This window comes from Protopterus annectens, chromosome 1.part0 (genome assembly GCF_019279795.1).
Source record: "Protopterus annectens isolate FY-2018-M chromosome 1.part0, PAN1.0, whole genome shotgun sequence".
Lineage (NCBI taxonomy): Eukaryota > Metazoa > Chordata > Ceratodontiformes > Protopteridae > Protopterus > Protopterus annectens.
In genome coordinates, this window is record NC_056725.1 from 201589013 (window position 1) to 201603592 (window position 14580).

The window sequence follows — 14580 nt, forward strand, 5'->3', positions numbered from 1 at the left end:
TTTCTCCACCTCGCAAAACAAGTGGCAGCATTACATTGACCCACTTCCTTATAACTGCTTGTGTGCAACAGGCTTTTTCGGTTTCAAGAATGTAAATGCCTGAAACACATTCAATCTTATCTTTCTTGCTCTTACTAATGATTAGAGGTGGGGGTTTCTTTCCATCTAGATGAATTGCCAAAACAGGTAACACGTGCACTTTCGTAACAAGTGGAGGAAATGTAGATTGATGAGGCACCCCTCTGATCAAATGTGTTTTGAGATCTTTGGCCCATAAAACTGCAGTTTTATCCATAGCAATCACGTTGGAGAGTTGGTATTTAGAAAATTCAATGCCATCAACAAAGGACTTGAATGCAAGTGCACGTTTAATGACGTCAGTATCTTTGAGCTTGAACAGTGTTGTCGATATTCTTAGAGACGGTTCATATCGCTGAAGGAAACCATCCAGCCAATGTTGTGATGCTTTGAATTCTTCTGGGGATATTTCTAACTGTGGTGCCATTGCAAGGGCAAATGCTTGAATATCAGCCCTGTGCACCACCAAAGCCTTTGCTCTTCTGTTAGCAATCCATTCACAGATGATGTCTTCCAGCTCAGGAAATAATAGTTGCTGACCTGATCCACACTTGCACTGCTTAGCATTTCCCTCGTCCACCTGTTGACTGAGGTTATTGTACTATTCTCACCATTTTCAGACCATTTGGAGATTTAACTTCTTCTCTTTGTAGAAAGCCATCAGATTCTTTCCCTGGGAGTCCTCTATGATTCCTTTCTTGTACTCGATGGAATAGCTCTTTCTTTTTGCACTTATCTTGTCGGGGGGGGGGCAATTGAAGACTTATGAGACAGGAGTGGCAACAAAAATGGTGACAGTTAAGAAGACACAACCACACCCATTCATTATCAAGTGTGCATGTTTTACGTGCATTGTCTGTACTTTGACCAATCAAAGTACACTTGCCATTGTTTATGGACCAAGGATCTCAAACATCAAGTATGAGTGAGGATTAGGGTTACAGTAAGAATCGTGGAGGATTCCCGGGGAAAGAATCTTATGACTTATAGGTTCATAGGTTGGTACTAGGCTATCAGCCCTAGAGCCTATACAAGCCTAGCCATAACAATTCCCTGGCTATTTCTTCCCACACTATTTACTTCCCTGGACCCCTGTCTAGCAGGACGACTGACGTGATCCCCGGGGTGAATTTCCTTTCTCCCATTAAATCGTTAAGGTTCCTTTTGAAGAGGGCTAAAGAGGCACTCTGCTTGACATGTATGGGCAATCTATTCCAGAGTCTGGGGAGTCTCTGGGTCAGGAACCTATCCCTCCAGCATGTTTTGTTTATTGTGATGACCAGGTTTAGATCCCTGGAGAGTGTGGCTCTGAGGGATTGGGATTTCTTTAAGTGTAGCATGTCCAACAGCTCTGGGTTTGACATGGCCTAGTATGTTAAGCAGAGATTGCCTCTGAGTAGATGATATGCGAGTATAGCTGGAGTTTTTTAAGGCGGTCAGCGTAGGGCATCTGCTTTAGGCCTGTGATTCTTTTAGTGAGGTATTTATGTGGCCTTTCCAGTTGTTGCAGATGTCTTGAGAGGTACTTACCAAATGGGATGTTGTATTCTATAATGGGTCTAATGAGGGATGAGTACAATGGGACAATGACCTCCTTTTTTCTGGATGAAAAACCCTTAGTGATGAGGTGTGCCACATAGAAGGATTTCCTGACTGTTGTGGCGATGTGGTTATCGAAGTTGAGACCACTGTCCACCTGTGTCCCTAAGTCTCTTATCACACTTTCGGTGTTTAGTGTACTGCCACCTATGTGGTAATTCACGGGTACATGTTTTTTCCCAAAGGGGATAACTATACATTTCTTGTCATTGAGCTTGAGCCCATGGCTTTGGCACCAAGCATCTGTTTCTGTAAGGCCCTTTTGTAGAATATCCACATCATTTGGGGATTCAATAATGGCTCCCAGTTTGCAGTCATCTGCAAACTTTGTTACCCAGAGACCCTTAGTGTTGGCTTGTATTTCAGAGAAGTAGATGCCAAACAACAGTGGTCCCAGGACTGAACCCTGAGGTACTCCACTTGTCACTTGTCTGGAGCTGGATTTGGAGTCGGCTACTTTTACAGTGTGGGTTCTATCAGTAAGCCAGTTAGAAACCCATTGGGTGATGTAGGGATTAATGCCCAGATTAGTAAGTTTATGTATGATTCCAGAGTGGGGAATGGTGTCAAAGGCCTTGGCAAGGTCTAGATAGGCTGTGTGGACCACCTTACCCTTGTCCATGGCTCTGGAGACTGATTCGAAGAAGTCAATCAGGTTCAGGAGACAAGATCGTCCCTTCATGAACCCAAACCGGGTGTGGTCCAGTGTTTGAAGGTTGCCAATGTCTTTGTTTACAAGTTCAATGATAATATGCTCCATGGCCTTGCAGATAAGGCTCGTCAGACTGATGGGACGGTAGTTTCCGGGATCCAAGGTGGACCCCCCCTTGTGGAGTGGAATAACTGTAGCTCTGCGCCACTCAGTGGGCATGAAACCTGAGGTGAGGCTATGATTAAACATGACACTTAGGTGAGGTGCCAGTTCATATTGTAGTTCATGTAGTACACAAATTGGGATGTCATCTGATCCCATGGATGCTGTATTCTTAGCTTTGGAGAGTACATTTTTTACCTGTGTGGTCGTTATTACCGGAATTTGGCAATCTTCCGGTATTGAGATGGGCCATTTAGGGGGTAAGAGGGGGGTGAAGTTGGCACTAAATCGATCTGCCAGGATATTGGCAATATCCTTGGGATCAGTATATTTAATGCCATTCTATTTTAGCTCAGAGCAGATCTGAGCATTGCCATTTAGATTCTTGACATAGTTATAGAATGCCTTGTGGTTGTCTTTGCAATCTTTGGCAATTTTATTTTCGTAACTCGCTTTGGAGGATTTTATGAGGGATCTCAGTTTCTTACTGAGGCTTGTAAGGGAGTTTTTTACATCCTGGGATTTTCCTCTTTTCTGCAACAGTTTCTTCCTTTTGTTGTAAAGTTTGTTTATGGCAGGGGACCACCAGATTGGCTTCCTTTTTTTGGATGAGAGCATCTTGGTTCTATTTGGGATGGCACGATTCATGCATGAGTGGATGTGCTCATACAGTGCCTTAGTGTAGGATTCAGCAGTTGAACTTTCAGTTCCCATCTGCATGGGTGTCATGAAGTTTGTCACTTCTGACTTGAGTAGCATGAAGTTGGCTTTGGAGAAGTTTTTTATGGGGGTGGGGGTGGGATGTGGATGTTAAGGGTGATTAGCTTATGGTCAGACCTGACTAACGAGGGGGTGACCATAGGTGTGGAGCATCGATTTCCTATGTTGGTAATGACCAGGTCTAGGATATTGGAGCCCTTGGTGGGACTATGGATTAGTTGATCCATGGCGTTGGAATTTATGAATTCCAGGAACCGTTGGGCAAAGGTGTTGGTACATGAGTAGTTTTCCCATTTAATGGCAGGGTCATTAAAATCACCCAGTATTAGGGTGTTTGGTTCTATCTTAATATTTTCCAGTATGTTTAGAAAGGTATAGTGAGAATCTTGGGGTATAGTGGGGGATCTGTAGCAAGCTACAATTTGGATCGCAGTCTTACCTAGTGTTAGTTGCACCTGGAGAATTTCAGGCACATTGTGTTGGCCAACTAGCCTGGTGGTGTGAATATCCTTGGTGAATATTGACACTCCTCCACCTTTAGTGTTTCGGTCCTGGTTTGGTGGCCGAAAAGTGTGGTAAGAGTTGTAGCCTGGTATTGCAGGGGTGCTCTCTGGTGCCTTGAACCAGGTCTCAGTTACTGAGCAGATATCAATGTTCTCCATTTTTAAGAGTCCCTCGAGAGATTGCATTTTGAGGTTTAGACTTCCAGCATTGAGTAGCATTACCTTCAGATTTTTCATGCTTGCTTGTACCTGCTACGGTGGTGGTTTTGTCCTTTGAACTTTGCCTAAAAAAGGCACTATAGGTGTGGCAAGAGCCTTAGCCAGTAACCTGAACCCCAGGGGTGACAGGTGCAGACCATCTCTGGCAAAGCATTGTGGTCTGTCGATCATGTCGTCCCAGGCAGACAGATACTGGATCCCCTTTGAATGACACCAGAAGCTTAGCCAATTGTTGAAGTCAATCATTTTTTCCTTATATTGTGGTATCATTCTGGGCGAAGGCAGGATGCTACTCAGGGCTAGGGTCATACCTGCCTGGGCCACATGATCTGAGAGCTCTTCCATGTCTCTTTTCATGTAGTCCAGGGAAGTATGTCTCAAGTCATTCACTCCAACATGGACAATGACATAGTCATATTTGTACTTGTTGTGGAGTGACTTGAGTGCATGCCTTATGTGGCGGATCCTGGTACCCGTGTGGCAGCTGACTGTAATTTTCTCCTTGTTCAACCTGTTGAGTGGGACATCAGTGTGCCGGACTATAGAGTCACCTATGACTAAAGTGTTAGGTATGTTGTCTTGCCTTAGGGGCTGTTGCTGGGTGGCACACTGGTGTTGTGAACTATGTGACACTTTGGTTGTGATTGGTGTTTGTTTGTGTTTCAGCTTCAGAGGTCCTTGTTGCTTGGGCAGGTTGCAGTTAAGGGCCTCTGCATATGTGGATTTAGTGTTGCTATATGTGGGTGTTGGTGGTGTGGGTTTAGAAGGGCTATGTGTTGCTTGAGGTGTAGTGTGGGTGTTAACCATCTCCTCTTGACTGTCTAGCACAATCTTGGGTGGAGAGAGCTTTGCTTCCATTTTGGCTATGTAAGTGCATCTCTCACAGGTTGTAGTGCTGGTTGGTAGGAGGAGAGGGTTGTCTGTGTACATGAGGCAATTGCTGCATTGCCCCAGTATGCCCAGATTCACCAAGTGGACAGGAGAAATCACCGGAAGCTGACCCTTGGACATGCTTGGTTTGGTGCTTTTTTTTTTTTTTTGTAAAGTACAGGAGCTGTTCTCCCTTACCTTAGCAAGGTACTTTGCAATTATAGGCTGTTTAGTGCCTACTATTAATTTCTCCTTATTAACAAGGAGAGTTGAGTGCTTGTATCAGTTTAAGGCTTCCTAGTGCTTTCCAGCAGGTATTAGAGCAAGTGCTAGTCACAGGGATGCTTAAAGGTAAGATGCAAAGAGAAGAAGTTGGGTGTCCGAATGGTCTGAATATGGCGAGCAGAGTACGATTACCTCAAACAACAGGTGTCAATAATATTGTTATTTTATAATTCAACACGTCCGTCATGTGTTGTTGACTATCTTAATTGGGGCTTATTTTTGGGGTAGGGCTTATATCATGACCACCCTGGAAAACCATGCTAGGCCTTATTCTCTGGTTAGGTCTTATTTATGGAGAAATACAGTATTACACAGTAAGATTGGACACCCTTTGTTAAGGGCCTTAAAGTAACTGATAAGAAGTTGACTGGTGGCAGTGGTAACTACCTTATAGTCGGGGCAGAAGGAGGCATAGATTCATAGGTTCATAGGTAGCTACTAGGCTATGGCTTTTGCCATACAAGAAAATTATTTTCCTGTGCCCCTGTTGAGCAGAGCCACAGAAGTGATCCCCGAGGTGAATTTCCTATCTCCCATCCAATCAACAAGATTTTTTTGAAGAGTGCTAATGTTGAGCTTTGTTTGATATAGATAGGTAGTTTGTTCCAGAGTATGGGAAGTCTCTGGACAGGAATATATCCCTCCAGCATGTTCTGTTTGTTGTGGTGAAAAGGTTTAAGTCCCTTGAGCATGTAGCTCAGAGGGATTGGGATTTCTTTAAGTGGAGCATGTCCAACAGCTCTGTGTTTGACATAGCTTTGTATGTTAGGCAGAGATCGCCTCTGAGTAGGCGATATGCGATGGAGTAAAGCTGGAGTTTTTTGAGGCGGTCTGCGTAGGGCATCTGTTTGAGGCCGGTAATCCTCTTTGTGAGGTATTTTTGTGGCCTTTTTAGTTGTTGTAGATGTCTTGTGAGGCACATACCAAAAGAGGTGTTGTACTCTATAATTTGTCTAATGAGTGACGAGTAGAGGGGAAAAATGACCTCTTTTTTCCTGGATGAGAAACCTTTTGTGATGAGGTGTGCCACATAGAAGGATTTCCTGACTACTGTGGCGATGTGATTATCAAAGGAGAGACTACTGTTCACCTGTGTCCCAAGGTCTCTTATCACACTTTTGGTGTTAAGTAGACTACCGGCTATTTTCATGGGTACAGAAGTTTTACCAAAAGGGACGACAATGCACTTTTTGGCATTGAGCTTGAGGCCATGGCTTTGACTTTGACACCAGGCATCTGTCTCAGTGAGGCCCTTTTGTAGGATGTCCACATCATTAAGATTTTTGATTATGGCTCCTAGTTTGTAGTCATCTGCGAATTTCATTAGCCAAAGACCTTCTGTGTTAGCCTGTACTTCTGAGAAGTAGATACCAAACAGGAGAGTACCCAGGACTGAACCCTCTGGTACTCCACTTGTCACTGGTCTGAAGTCGGATTTGGAGTATGCTACTTTCACAGTGTGGGTTCTGTCAGTGAGCCAGTTGGCAACCCATCTTGTGACACAGGGATTTATACCTAGTTTAATGAGTTTATCTATTATTCCAGAGTGGGGGATGGTGTTGAAAGCCTTGGCGAGATCTAGATAGGCTGTGTGAGTCACCTTACCCTCATCTACGGCTTTGGTGACCACTTTAAAGAAGTCTATCAGGTTTAGGAGACATGATCTGCCTTTTACAGACCTGAACTGGGTGGGGTCCAGAGTTTGGAGATTACCAATGTCATTCTTTATAAATTCCATGATGATACATTCCATAGGCTTGCAGACCAGGCTCATCAGGCTAATAGGGCGGTAGTTCCTGGGGTCCATGGTGACTCCCCCTTTGTGGAGTGGGATAACCGTTGCTGTGCACCATTCAGTGGGCACAAAGCCTGAGGTGAGGCTATGATTGAACATGGTACTTAGGTGGGGTGCCAGTTTGTTCTGTAGTTCGTGTAGAATGCAGCCTGGAATGTTGTCAGGTCCCATGGATGCTGTGTTCTTGGCTTTGGAGAGTGTGGTTTTTAGCTGTGCAGCTATGATTACAGGAACTTTGCATTCTTCTGGTATAGAGATTGGCCCTTTAGGGGGTGAGAGGGGGTTAAGGTTAGCACTAAACCTATCTGCCAGGATGTTGGCAATATCAGTTGGTTCTGTATATTTAGTGCCATTGTGCTGTAACTCAGAGCAGATCTGAGTGTTGCCATTGAGATTCTTGACATAGCTGTAGAATGCTTTGTGGGTGTCTTTAGAATCAGAGGCAATTTTGTTTTCGTAACTAGCTTTGCAGGATTTTATGAAGGATCTCAGCTTTTTACTAAGCCTGACCAGGGAGTTTCTCCAGTCATGGGAATAGCTAGTAAGCCTATACCAGCCTTTCCCAGTTGTGTGTGTGTGTGTGTATAAATCAAACCTCAAAAAGTGTGTGTGTCAGCTACTTGGACAGGGACACAAAGCACTTGTTTGACAGAAAGGATGCTGATAAGTCTTGGCTTGGTCACTCAGCTGAGATCTCAGCTTTGTAGCAGTGCCAGTGGGGAGTCTTACTGGGGATCTGGAGAAAGAGAGAGAAACCAGCCCCAGATTGACTGACTGTGCTCTCTGCGTGCACTTAAGGGAAATTGCACTTGGTGCAGAGAGCTGGATCTTGAAATAGTGTGTGTGTACTTATCCTCCCAGTGTATGTCTCTCACTGTTGCCAGTGGTGAGGCTTGAGGCTCCTTGATTACTGGCCCAGTGGAGGGTTGTCACATCTTCAAATAACCAAACTCTCCCCCCATCTCTGTGTATGCATATAGTAATCTAACTACGTAGTAATTTTACTCTTAGGTCACAATACAGAACATTTCCCTGGATTCCAGTTGTTACACCCAAAATGTTATACTCCTGTTTATAATAATGGTACTCTTTCACGACATGCACTATTTCTCTATAAATACTGCAGCAGTTGCTTTTCTCATAATTGAGATGTAAGTATGCAATGTCTGCTTCTAACTTCCTACAATATTCCTATATTGTTAACTGTATCATTTCATTACATGTACATGTAAAGTTTTGTGACCTTATTTTAGCTTTCCTTTTCTCTCCCTCTTCCTAATTGCAGTCTTTATCTCTGTCTCCTTTATAGCTTGTTTGTTCACTTCCTCATTACTTAAAATGCCATATTAAATGTTTGCACATTGAATTCCTGTTCTCCTGTCACTTCATATCTCTCTTTATACCACCGTCCTCAATTGTTTCTTCTTCCCGTATTTCAATATCCACATCTTTACTTACTTCCCCTGTTTCTCTTGCTGCTCCTCAACTCTCTCTGCTGCACTTCTGTCTTTTCTAACAATGTTAGGCAATGAAGCCAAAAGTGTCCTTCTATAGTATTTTATACAGTTTTTGTTACTGTGTCCACTTTAACTACACAGTGTACATTTTTTTAATTACATTTCTATAAATTAACCATCCCCACAGAGGAACAAAATATGTTTTGGATTGACCCCAACACTGAAGAATTCTCCTTTTTCTATTCAGCATAATTATATTTGGTAAGTGAGTTAACTGGATAATGTCTCATCTTTTATATATAAAGAAACTCACATCTCCCCATGCCCAATTCCAAACTTTATGTTTATCTATTTTTTTTTTATTTCAAAACATTTTGACAGCATTCAGGTAAGCACATTTTAACTCATAGTCTTTGGCATCCATAATTTGAAAGTGGGTATTCATGTTTTCTTTGATATTAAATTTACTCTTCAAAACAAAAAAACATTTCCAGGGCTTGCAAAATGCTTTCTCATCACTTACATTTATGAACCATTCAGACAGTCCAAATGTTTCAAATGTTATTTTAACAGAAGGATTCTTTCACAACATGCCCTTACATGCTTTGCTGTGAATCCCAATGAAGTGAATGTATTGCCTATATACAGTACCTGCTTGTAGTGTTTCCATCTTTGAGTAATATTCATTACAGACCCCTTCCTGACTCTCTCTATCTTTACAGTCTAACATCTTTAATGCCTGACTGCCAGATACTACTTGTGCATAGAGTGAAATTCCCAGAACTGCAGAATTTCACGTCAGCATTAAGTCATCTTCTTCTTTTCATCATGCAGTACTGCTGCACTGACTGGTCATCAACCATTTATATCATTACACATATTGTACTCTGTTGCTAAAGTTAATCCTGAGGTCTTTTCTAGTTCTATGGCTTCCTGAGTATCATTTACATATTCATCAGACATTTTGCCTCACCATTAAAGCAAACTCGCATTAAGCTTGTCTTTATTTAGCTGCTAATCTTCATTATCCATACTGCTTTCTTCTACAGCAGTGGTTGTAATGGCATTTCATCAGTTTGACTGCTCTGCAATTCTTCCATTCCTTCTCTGATGTTGTCTACCTTCACAAATTTTGCCCCCCCCCCCAAACTTGGGTACCCTTTGGCACCACCCAGAAGAAAAGAGTTGAGGAATTTCCCAAGTGCCCTAGCCAAAAAGAGGTTACAACCATAGAAGGCTAATTAAGTGAACAACGCCTGCAGCGTTGGGCCTCATAACACTCCTGGCCAGGTGTTAATTACACATTAACAAACACCCTGCCAGGCATTATTGCTTATGTATAGCTACACTTTGTTGAGGCATATGAGGTTGAACAGCTGTTCATTGAAGTTTTAATGTTGCAGTGTGCTTTATCACAATGAGTTGGGTTGAGTGAAACAGTGGTCTGCTTTGTGTCTTTTTCCCCTTTCCTCTACTGTAGTGAGACTAAAAAGTTGGTAGGTATAGGTTAGGGGGTCTGAAAGGCCAATCCCCAATATGGGGATGTGAAGTGGGGCTGTCTCCTGCAAAAAAAAAAAAAAAAAAAACGCTTTTATGTGTTTCTAAAGGTTTTTAAGTTACACTTTTCGGAAATGAATATTCAGAAAAAACATAACTTGTTCTGTTGCTGCTCTGAATGGAATTACAAGGATGATGCCACTGTGTGCATCATTATATTACCCATATACTCCAACCAGAAATTATCACAGTCAGCTTCTAGTAACCACATAGGGTTCTAAGAATAGCCATTTAATTTACAGATTTATAGGACTTTTATCAAGTAGTACAATGGTCTCCAATGGGGGGGGGGGCTTAGTATATATATATATATATATATATATATATATATATATGTATATGTATATACAGAGGGGTCTACTTCAAAATATCGAATATTTACATTATCAAATCTCATTTAATTGAACTTCACTTCATTGACTCTCATAATATCGAACTCCTGAAGCTATGAAAAGGAACCCTGGGAAAGGAAAAACTTGGCCACCATGGTGAACTTTGCCCTTCCTCCACTGTAGTATGATTTTGGAGTTGGTATGTTTAGTTAGGGTGTGTGTGGTGGGCAGAGCTCCCCACATCGGGTGGTGTGGGGATGAAGCTCCCACTTGGAGGGTTTTTCTGTTTGTTGTTTTGTCCTGATGGTCGAGTGGTTTCTTTCCCAGGGTTTCCTTTTCATAGTTGCAGGAGTTCAATATAATGAAAGTCGATGAAGTGAGGTTCAGTTAAATGGGATTTGGTAAAGTAAGTATTCGATAATTTGAAGTAAATCCATATATAAATAATTTCCCATATTTCTGATGAAGTTCAACGTGCAACATTTTATGAACGAAAGTGCTCAAATTCTAGTTATGTCTTTAGTGATTGCTTATTAAAGCTGTTTGTCTTATTCTGAACATAGTTTTTTCATTTTTCAGAAGGTATATTTTATTGTATTTAGTTTTGTATTACCAGCTTTGGATAGTGGTTTAGTTTATATATATCCAACTGGTCATTCCTAGACTTGGAGAAAGCATATGAAAAGATCCCAAGAAAGCTGATCTAGGCAGTACTGCAGTGGTCTGAAGTTCCAGAAACATTAGTAGAATTAGTGCAGGCTATGTGCAAGTACCCAGTACCCAGTACCTCAAATGCGAATGGTGTTCTGCCTCACAGAGGGTTCCCAGTGGGAGTGGGTGTACACCAGGGTTCAGCTGTGAGCCCTCTGCTGTTCATACTGGTGATTTACTACATTAGCAAACAGGTTGAAGGGGACAGATCAACAAAGTTGTTGCATGCTGATGATGTAGCATTACAGGCTGACTCTGAGCTAGAACTTCAGCAAAGGATAGGAGAATGGAATGTAAAACTGAAGGCACATGGGATGGAACTAAACATAGATAAGATGGTGGTAATGGCAGCAAACTGCAGAAATCAGAAGAAGCTGAGAATAAAGATAGAAGGGAAAACAGTGGAACAGGTAAATGGCTTCAAGTATCTTGCAGGGGTGGTTAAGGACAACAGAAATCTGAATGAAGAGGTCAAAGCTAGAATCAGAGGGGATGCAGCCAACTGGCATAGAGTGTCTATGTATGTCTATGTATGTGTCATAGTATGTGTCTATGTATGTCTATGTATGTGTCATAGTAGTCTATGACAGAAGAATGCCAAAGAAGCTAAAAAGTAAAGTGTACCAGACAGTGGTGTGACCAGTACTACTGTATGGTACAGAAACATGGGCAGTAAAGGCAGAACAGTTGAAGAAGCAAGAGATGATGGAAATGAAGTGCCTGAGATGGGTGGTACGATGCACACTGTGAGATAGACAAAGAAATGAGGACATAAGAGTAGAAGCCAAAGTAGCTCCAACTGCAGAAAAGATCAAAGAGAACAGATTATGGTGGTTTGGATACATGTGCAAAAAAGCAGAAGACAATCTGGTGAGGAAGATTTGGGACAGACAGAAAAAAGGTAAGAGGAAGCAAGGGCATCCAGCAAAGAGGTGGATGGATTGTGTGAAAGAAGACCTGCGACAGTCAGGCATGAGTGTTGAAGAAGGCAGGAGTGTGGCTCTAAATCGAAAGAGTTGGTGACAGCTAACACGATACCCTGACAAAATAGGAAAAAGGGGGCTGATGGTGATGGTGATATATATATATATATATATATATATATATATATATATATATATATATATATATATATATATATATATTATAAAGCTACATACATAGTACTGTAAATGGATTGCCAAGTAACATAGGTTATACCAGCTGGTAGTACATACCAGTTTATAATTTGGAAGTGAGCAGTTGATGGACTTGCTGAGTACCCCTTTATCGCACAATACAAATCTATGCAGATTGTGTAGATTTTATTGTCATCCCTATTCTGTTCACAGTCTCACTTATCAGAAATATTTTCTGTAGTAAGATATTTTATCTTCACTTCATAGTCATACTAAGATCCTAATTTCAGAATTAAAATTGGAAATGTTCCCTCCATGCTTATCTGTGGCTGTTTGGTGTGCTGGTTAACATTTATGGAAGTGTACAGTTTGTATGCTAAAACTGATAAATGACTTGCTCCTAACTGTGGTGCTCACATATTCCTTGTGTTGCTTTAGCCCCCTCGCATGACTTATCATGCTGCAATGGCAAATGAGGATGAAGAAGAGAAGCAGTTCCGAGAAGTTTTCAAGAAGGTTGCAGGAGATGTAAGTATTTCTGTGGTGGTCATTATCACATAAAGTGTTATGATCCTAAGCTTGTTTATGTGGCACATTTGAGGAAACCGAGGGACTCCCATCTTTAAATAACAAATATTTGACTGTCTAAAAAAATGCTTTACATCAGTTTTCCTTTCAAGGGAGTATACGGTTGAAATGGGATAAATGTCAGCTTACAGAAACTGACATTTCTGGAACTTTGTTTTGAATGCATAACTAAAACTGCAACTGATTGAAAATGAAGTTATGGTTACAAAAATATTTGTTTTTTTTTTTCCTTGTGCTTAGCACTTGCAGTCTGTAACATATGTGGGTGTATGTATTATATAGCAGTAACATTATAGCTGTATCTTTAAATTGGTGAGACTGAGGAGATGGTATGTACAGGTGAGTTACCCATACACGGGTTTGTGTACTGTGTGACTTCTCTCTCAGAATGCATTTTGATAAAACTGTTGCTGATAGTACACCCTGTCTAATACATTTTCTTTCATTCTTTTTAACTATCTAGACTTAGCTGTATACATACACTATACAATATCAGACTAGGAACATGATGTCAGAAAGATACATTTAGCACCAAATATTGTTTATCATGCCACACCTACATTTGAACTAGTTTTTTTCAGTCTGCAAATTCCTTTTTTGTAAAACTAAAAAGTGACACTCCAGAAGGGTGTGAGAAATAAGTTCAACATCCAAAGAAAAAAAAATGGACAGAGGAAATAAAAGATACAACTTTAGTCAAACGCTAGTTTAAACACTTTATGTAAAACTGTCTGTAGAGTATCACAGCTATGCACAAGATAAAACTGATATTTCTGACTTTCAATACCAAATTCAATAAAACAGAACGTTGACAGTCCCAGTGACTTGAGACGAAACTCACCAAAAAAACGGCAATTCAGCAGCTGAAAAGTGTGTACGAAAGCCAGTGGAACAAATGAAACAAATGCCTTCAAAAACCAGCGATATCCACAGCCAAACTCTCAGCAGTTAAATAAACTTTTTTTTTTTATAAACTTTTTTTTTTATTATTTTTAATAAATTTGTTAATGTGCAATTTATTTTTAGTGAAGAATTTGACAATGTTCATTATTCATACGGGCATCAAAGGAACAATCAAGACTATCATTCTTTTCACATAGAGAACAGGAGAAGACAAAGAGACTGGAAATGGGGAGGGAATTGGAGAAGACAACAACAGGAATATTAGGTACAGTAGTGGAATGTCAAGTACAAGAGAATTTAAGTAAACAAGGGCCATTGGTCTTACAGACGAACAACAAGGATTTGTCTAACAACAATAAAGCAAAGATTACACAGGAAGGTGCAGTATACTATTATAAGAATTTTAAGATTTACAACTACACTGAGTACCCATTACAAACGGTACACTTTGATTTATTTTCTAAAGGGATGAAATTCATCCCCACTACTAAATTTAGACTTGTTGACTGCATCAGTGAAATAAAAAGATATATAAGAAAACTTAATTTAAGTGTCATGTTCAAAGACACTACAAAGGATTCTAGTAAGCAAGACTACAAGTGCAAAGGGTTAAAAAAGAAGAGCACGTATGTGCCCCCTATGCATCCGATTATTTCAATTTATGACAAATCCGTAACACAACAAGTATATAGACTACAAAATCACATTGGTGGTAAAAAGATTAATTATAATTTATCCTTGGAAGAACACAAAGTCCTTACTGAGTTGAGAAATGATGACAGCATTAGAATAATGAAACCCGACAAAGGGGGTGGTGTTGTCTTTTTTGACAGTATGGTATATTCTTCAAAAATATATGATTTATTACACATGTCGGGAAATTATGAAATTGTATCTTTGAATGAGATTAATATTGCTTACAATAGGATTGATTTACATATAGAAGAATTCCTGTTAGATAACAGAATCACTATAGACACTTACAATTTTATTAAAGTGGAACATCCCAAGTTAGCTTCTATAGTGGGAAT

At 40.6% G+C, this 14580-nt stretch overlaps 1 protein-coding gene across 1 annotated transcript in view; it reads left to right on the forward strand.

The window, feature by feature from the left end:
- Positions 1–14580, forward strand: part of LOC122790056 (calpain small subunit 1-like) — a 317834-nt gene that overhangs the window by 159011 nt on the left and 144243 nt on the right. Inside the window, exon 4 of the mRNA XM_044057654.1 lies at positions 12497–12586. Coding sequence (XP_043913589.1) covers positions 12497–12586 — 90 coding nt within the window. The remainder of the gene's footprint in view (positions 1–12496; positions 12587–14580) is intronic.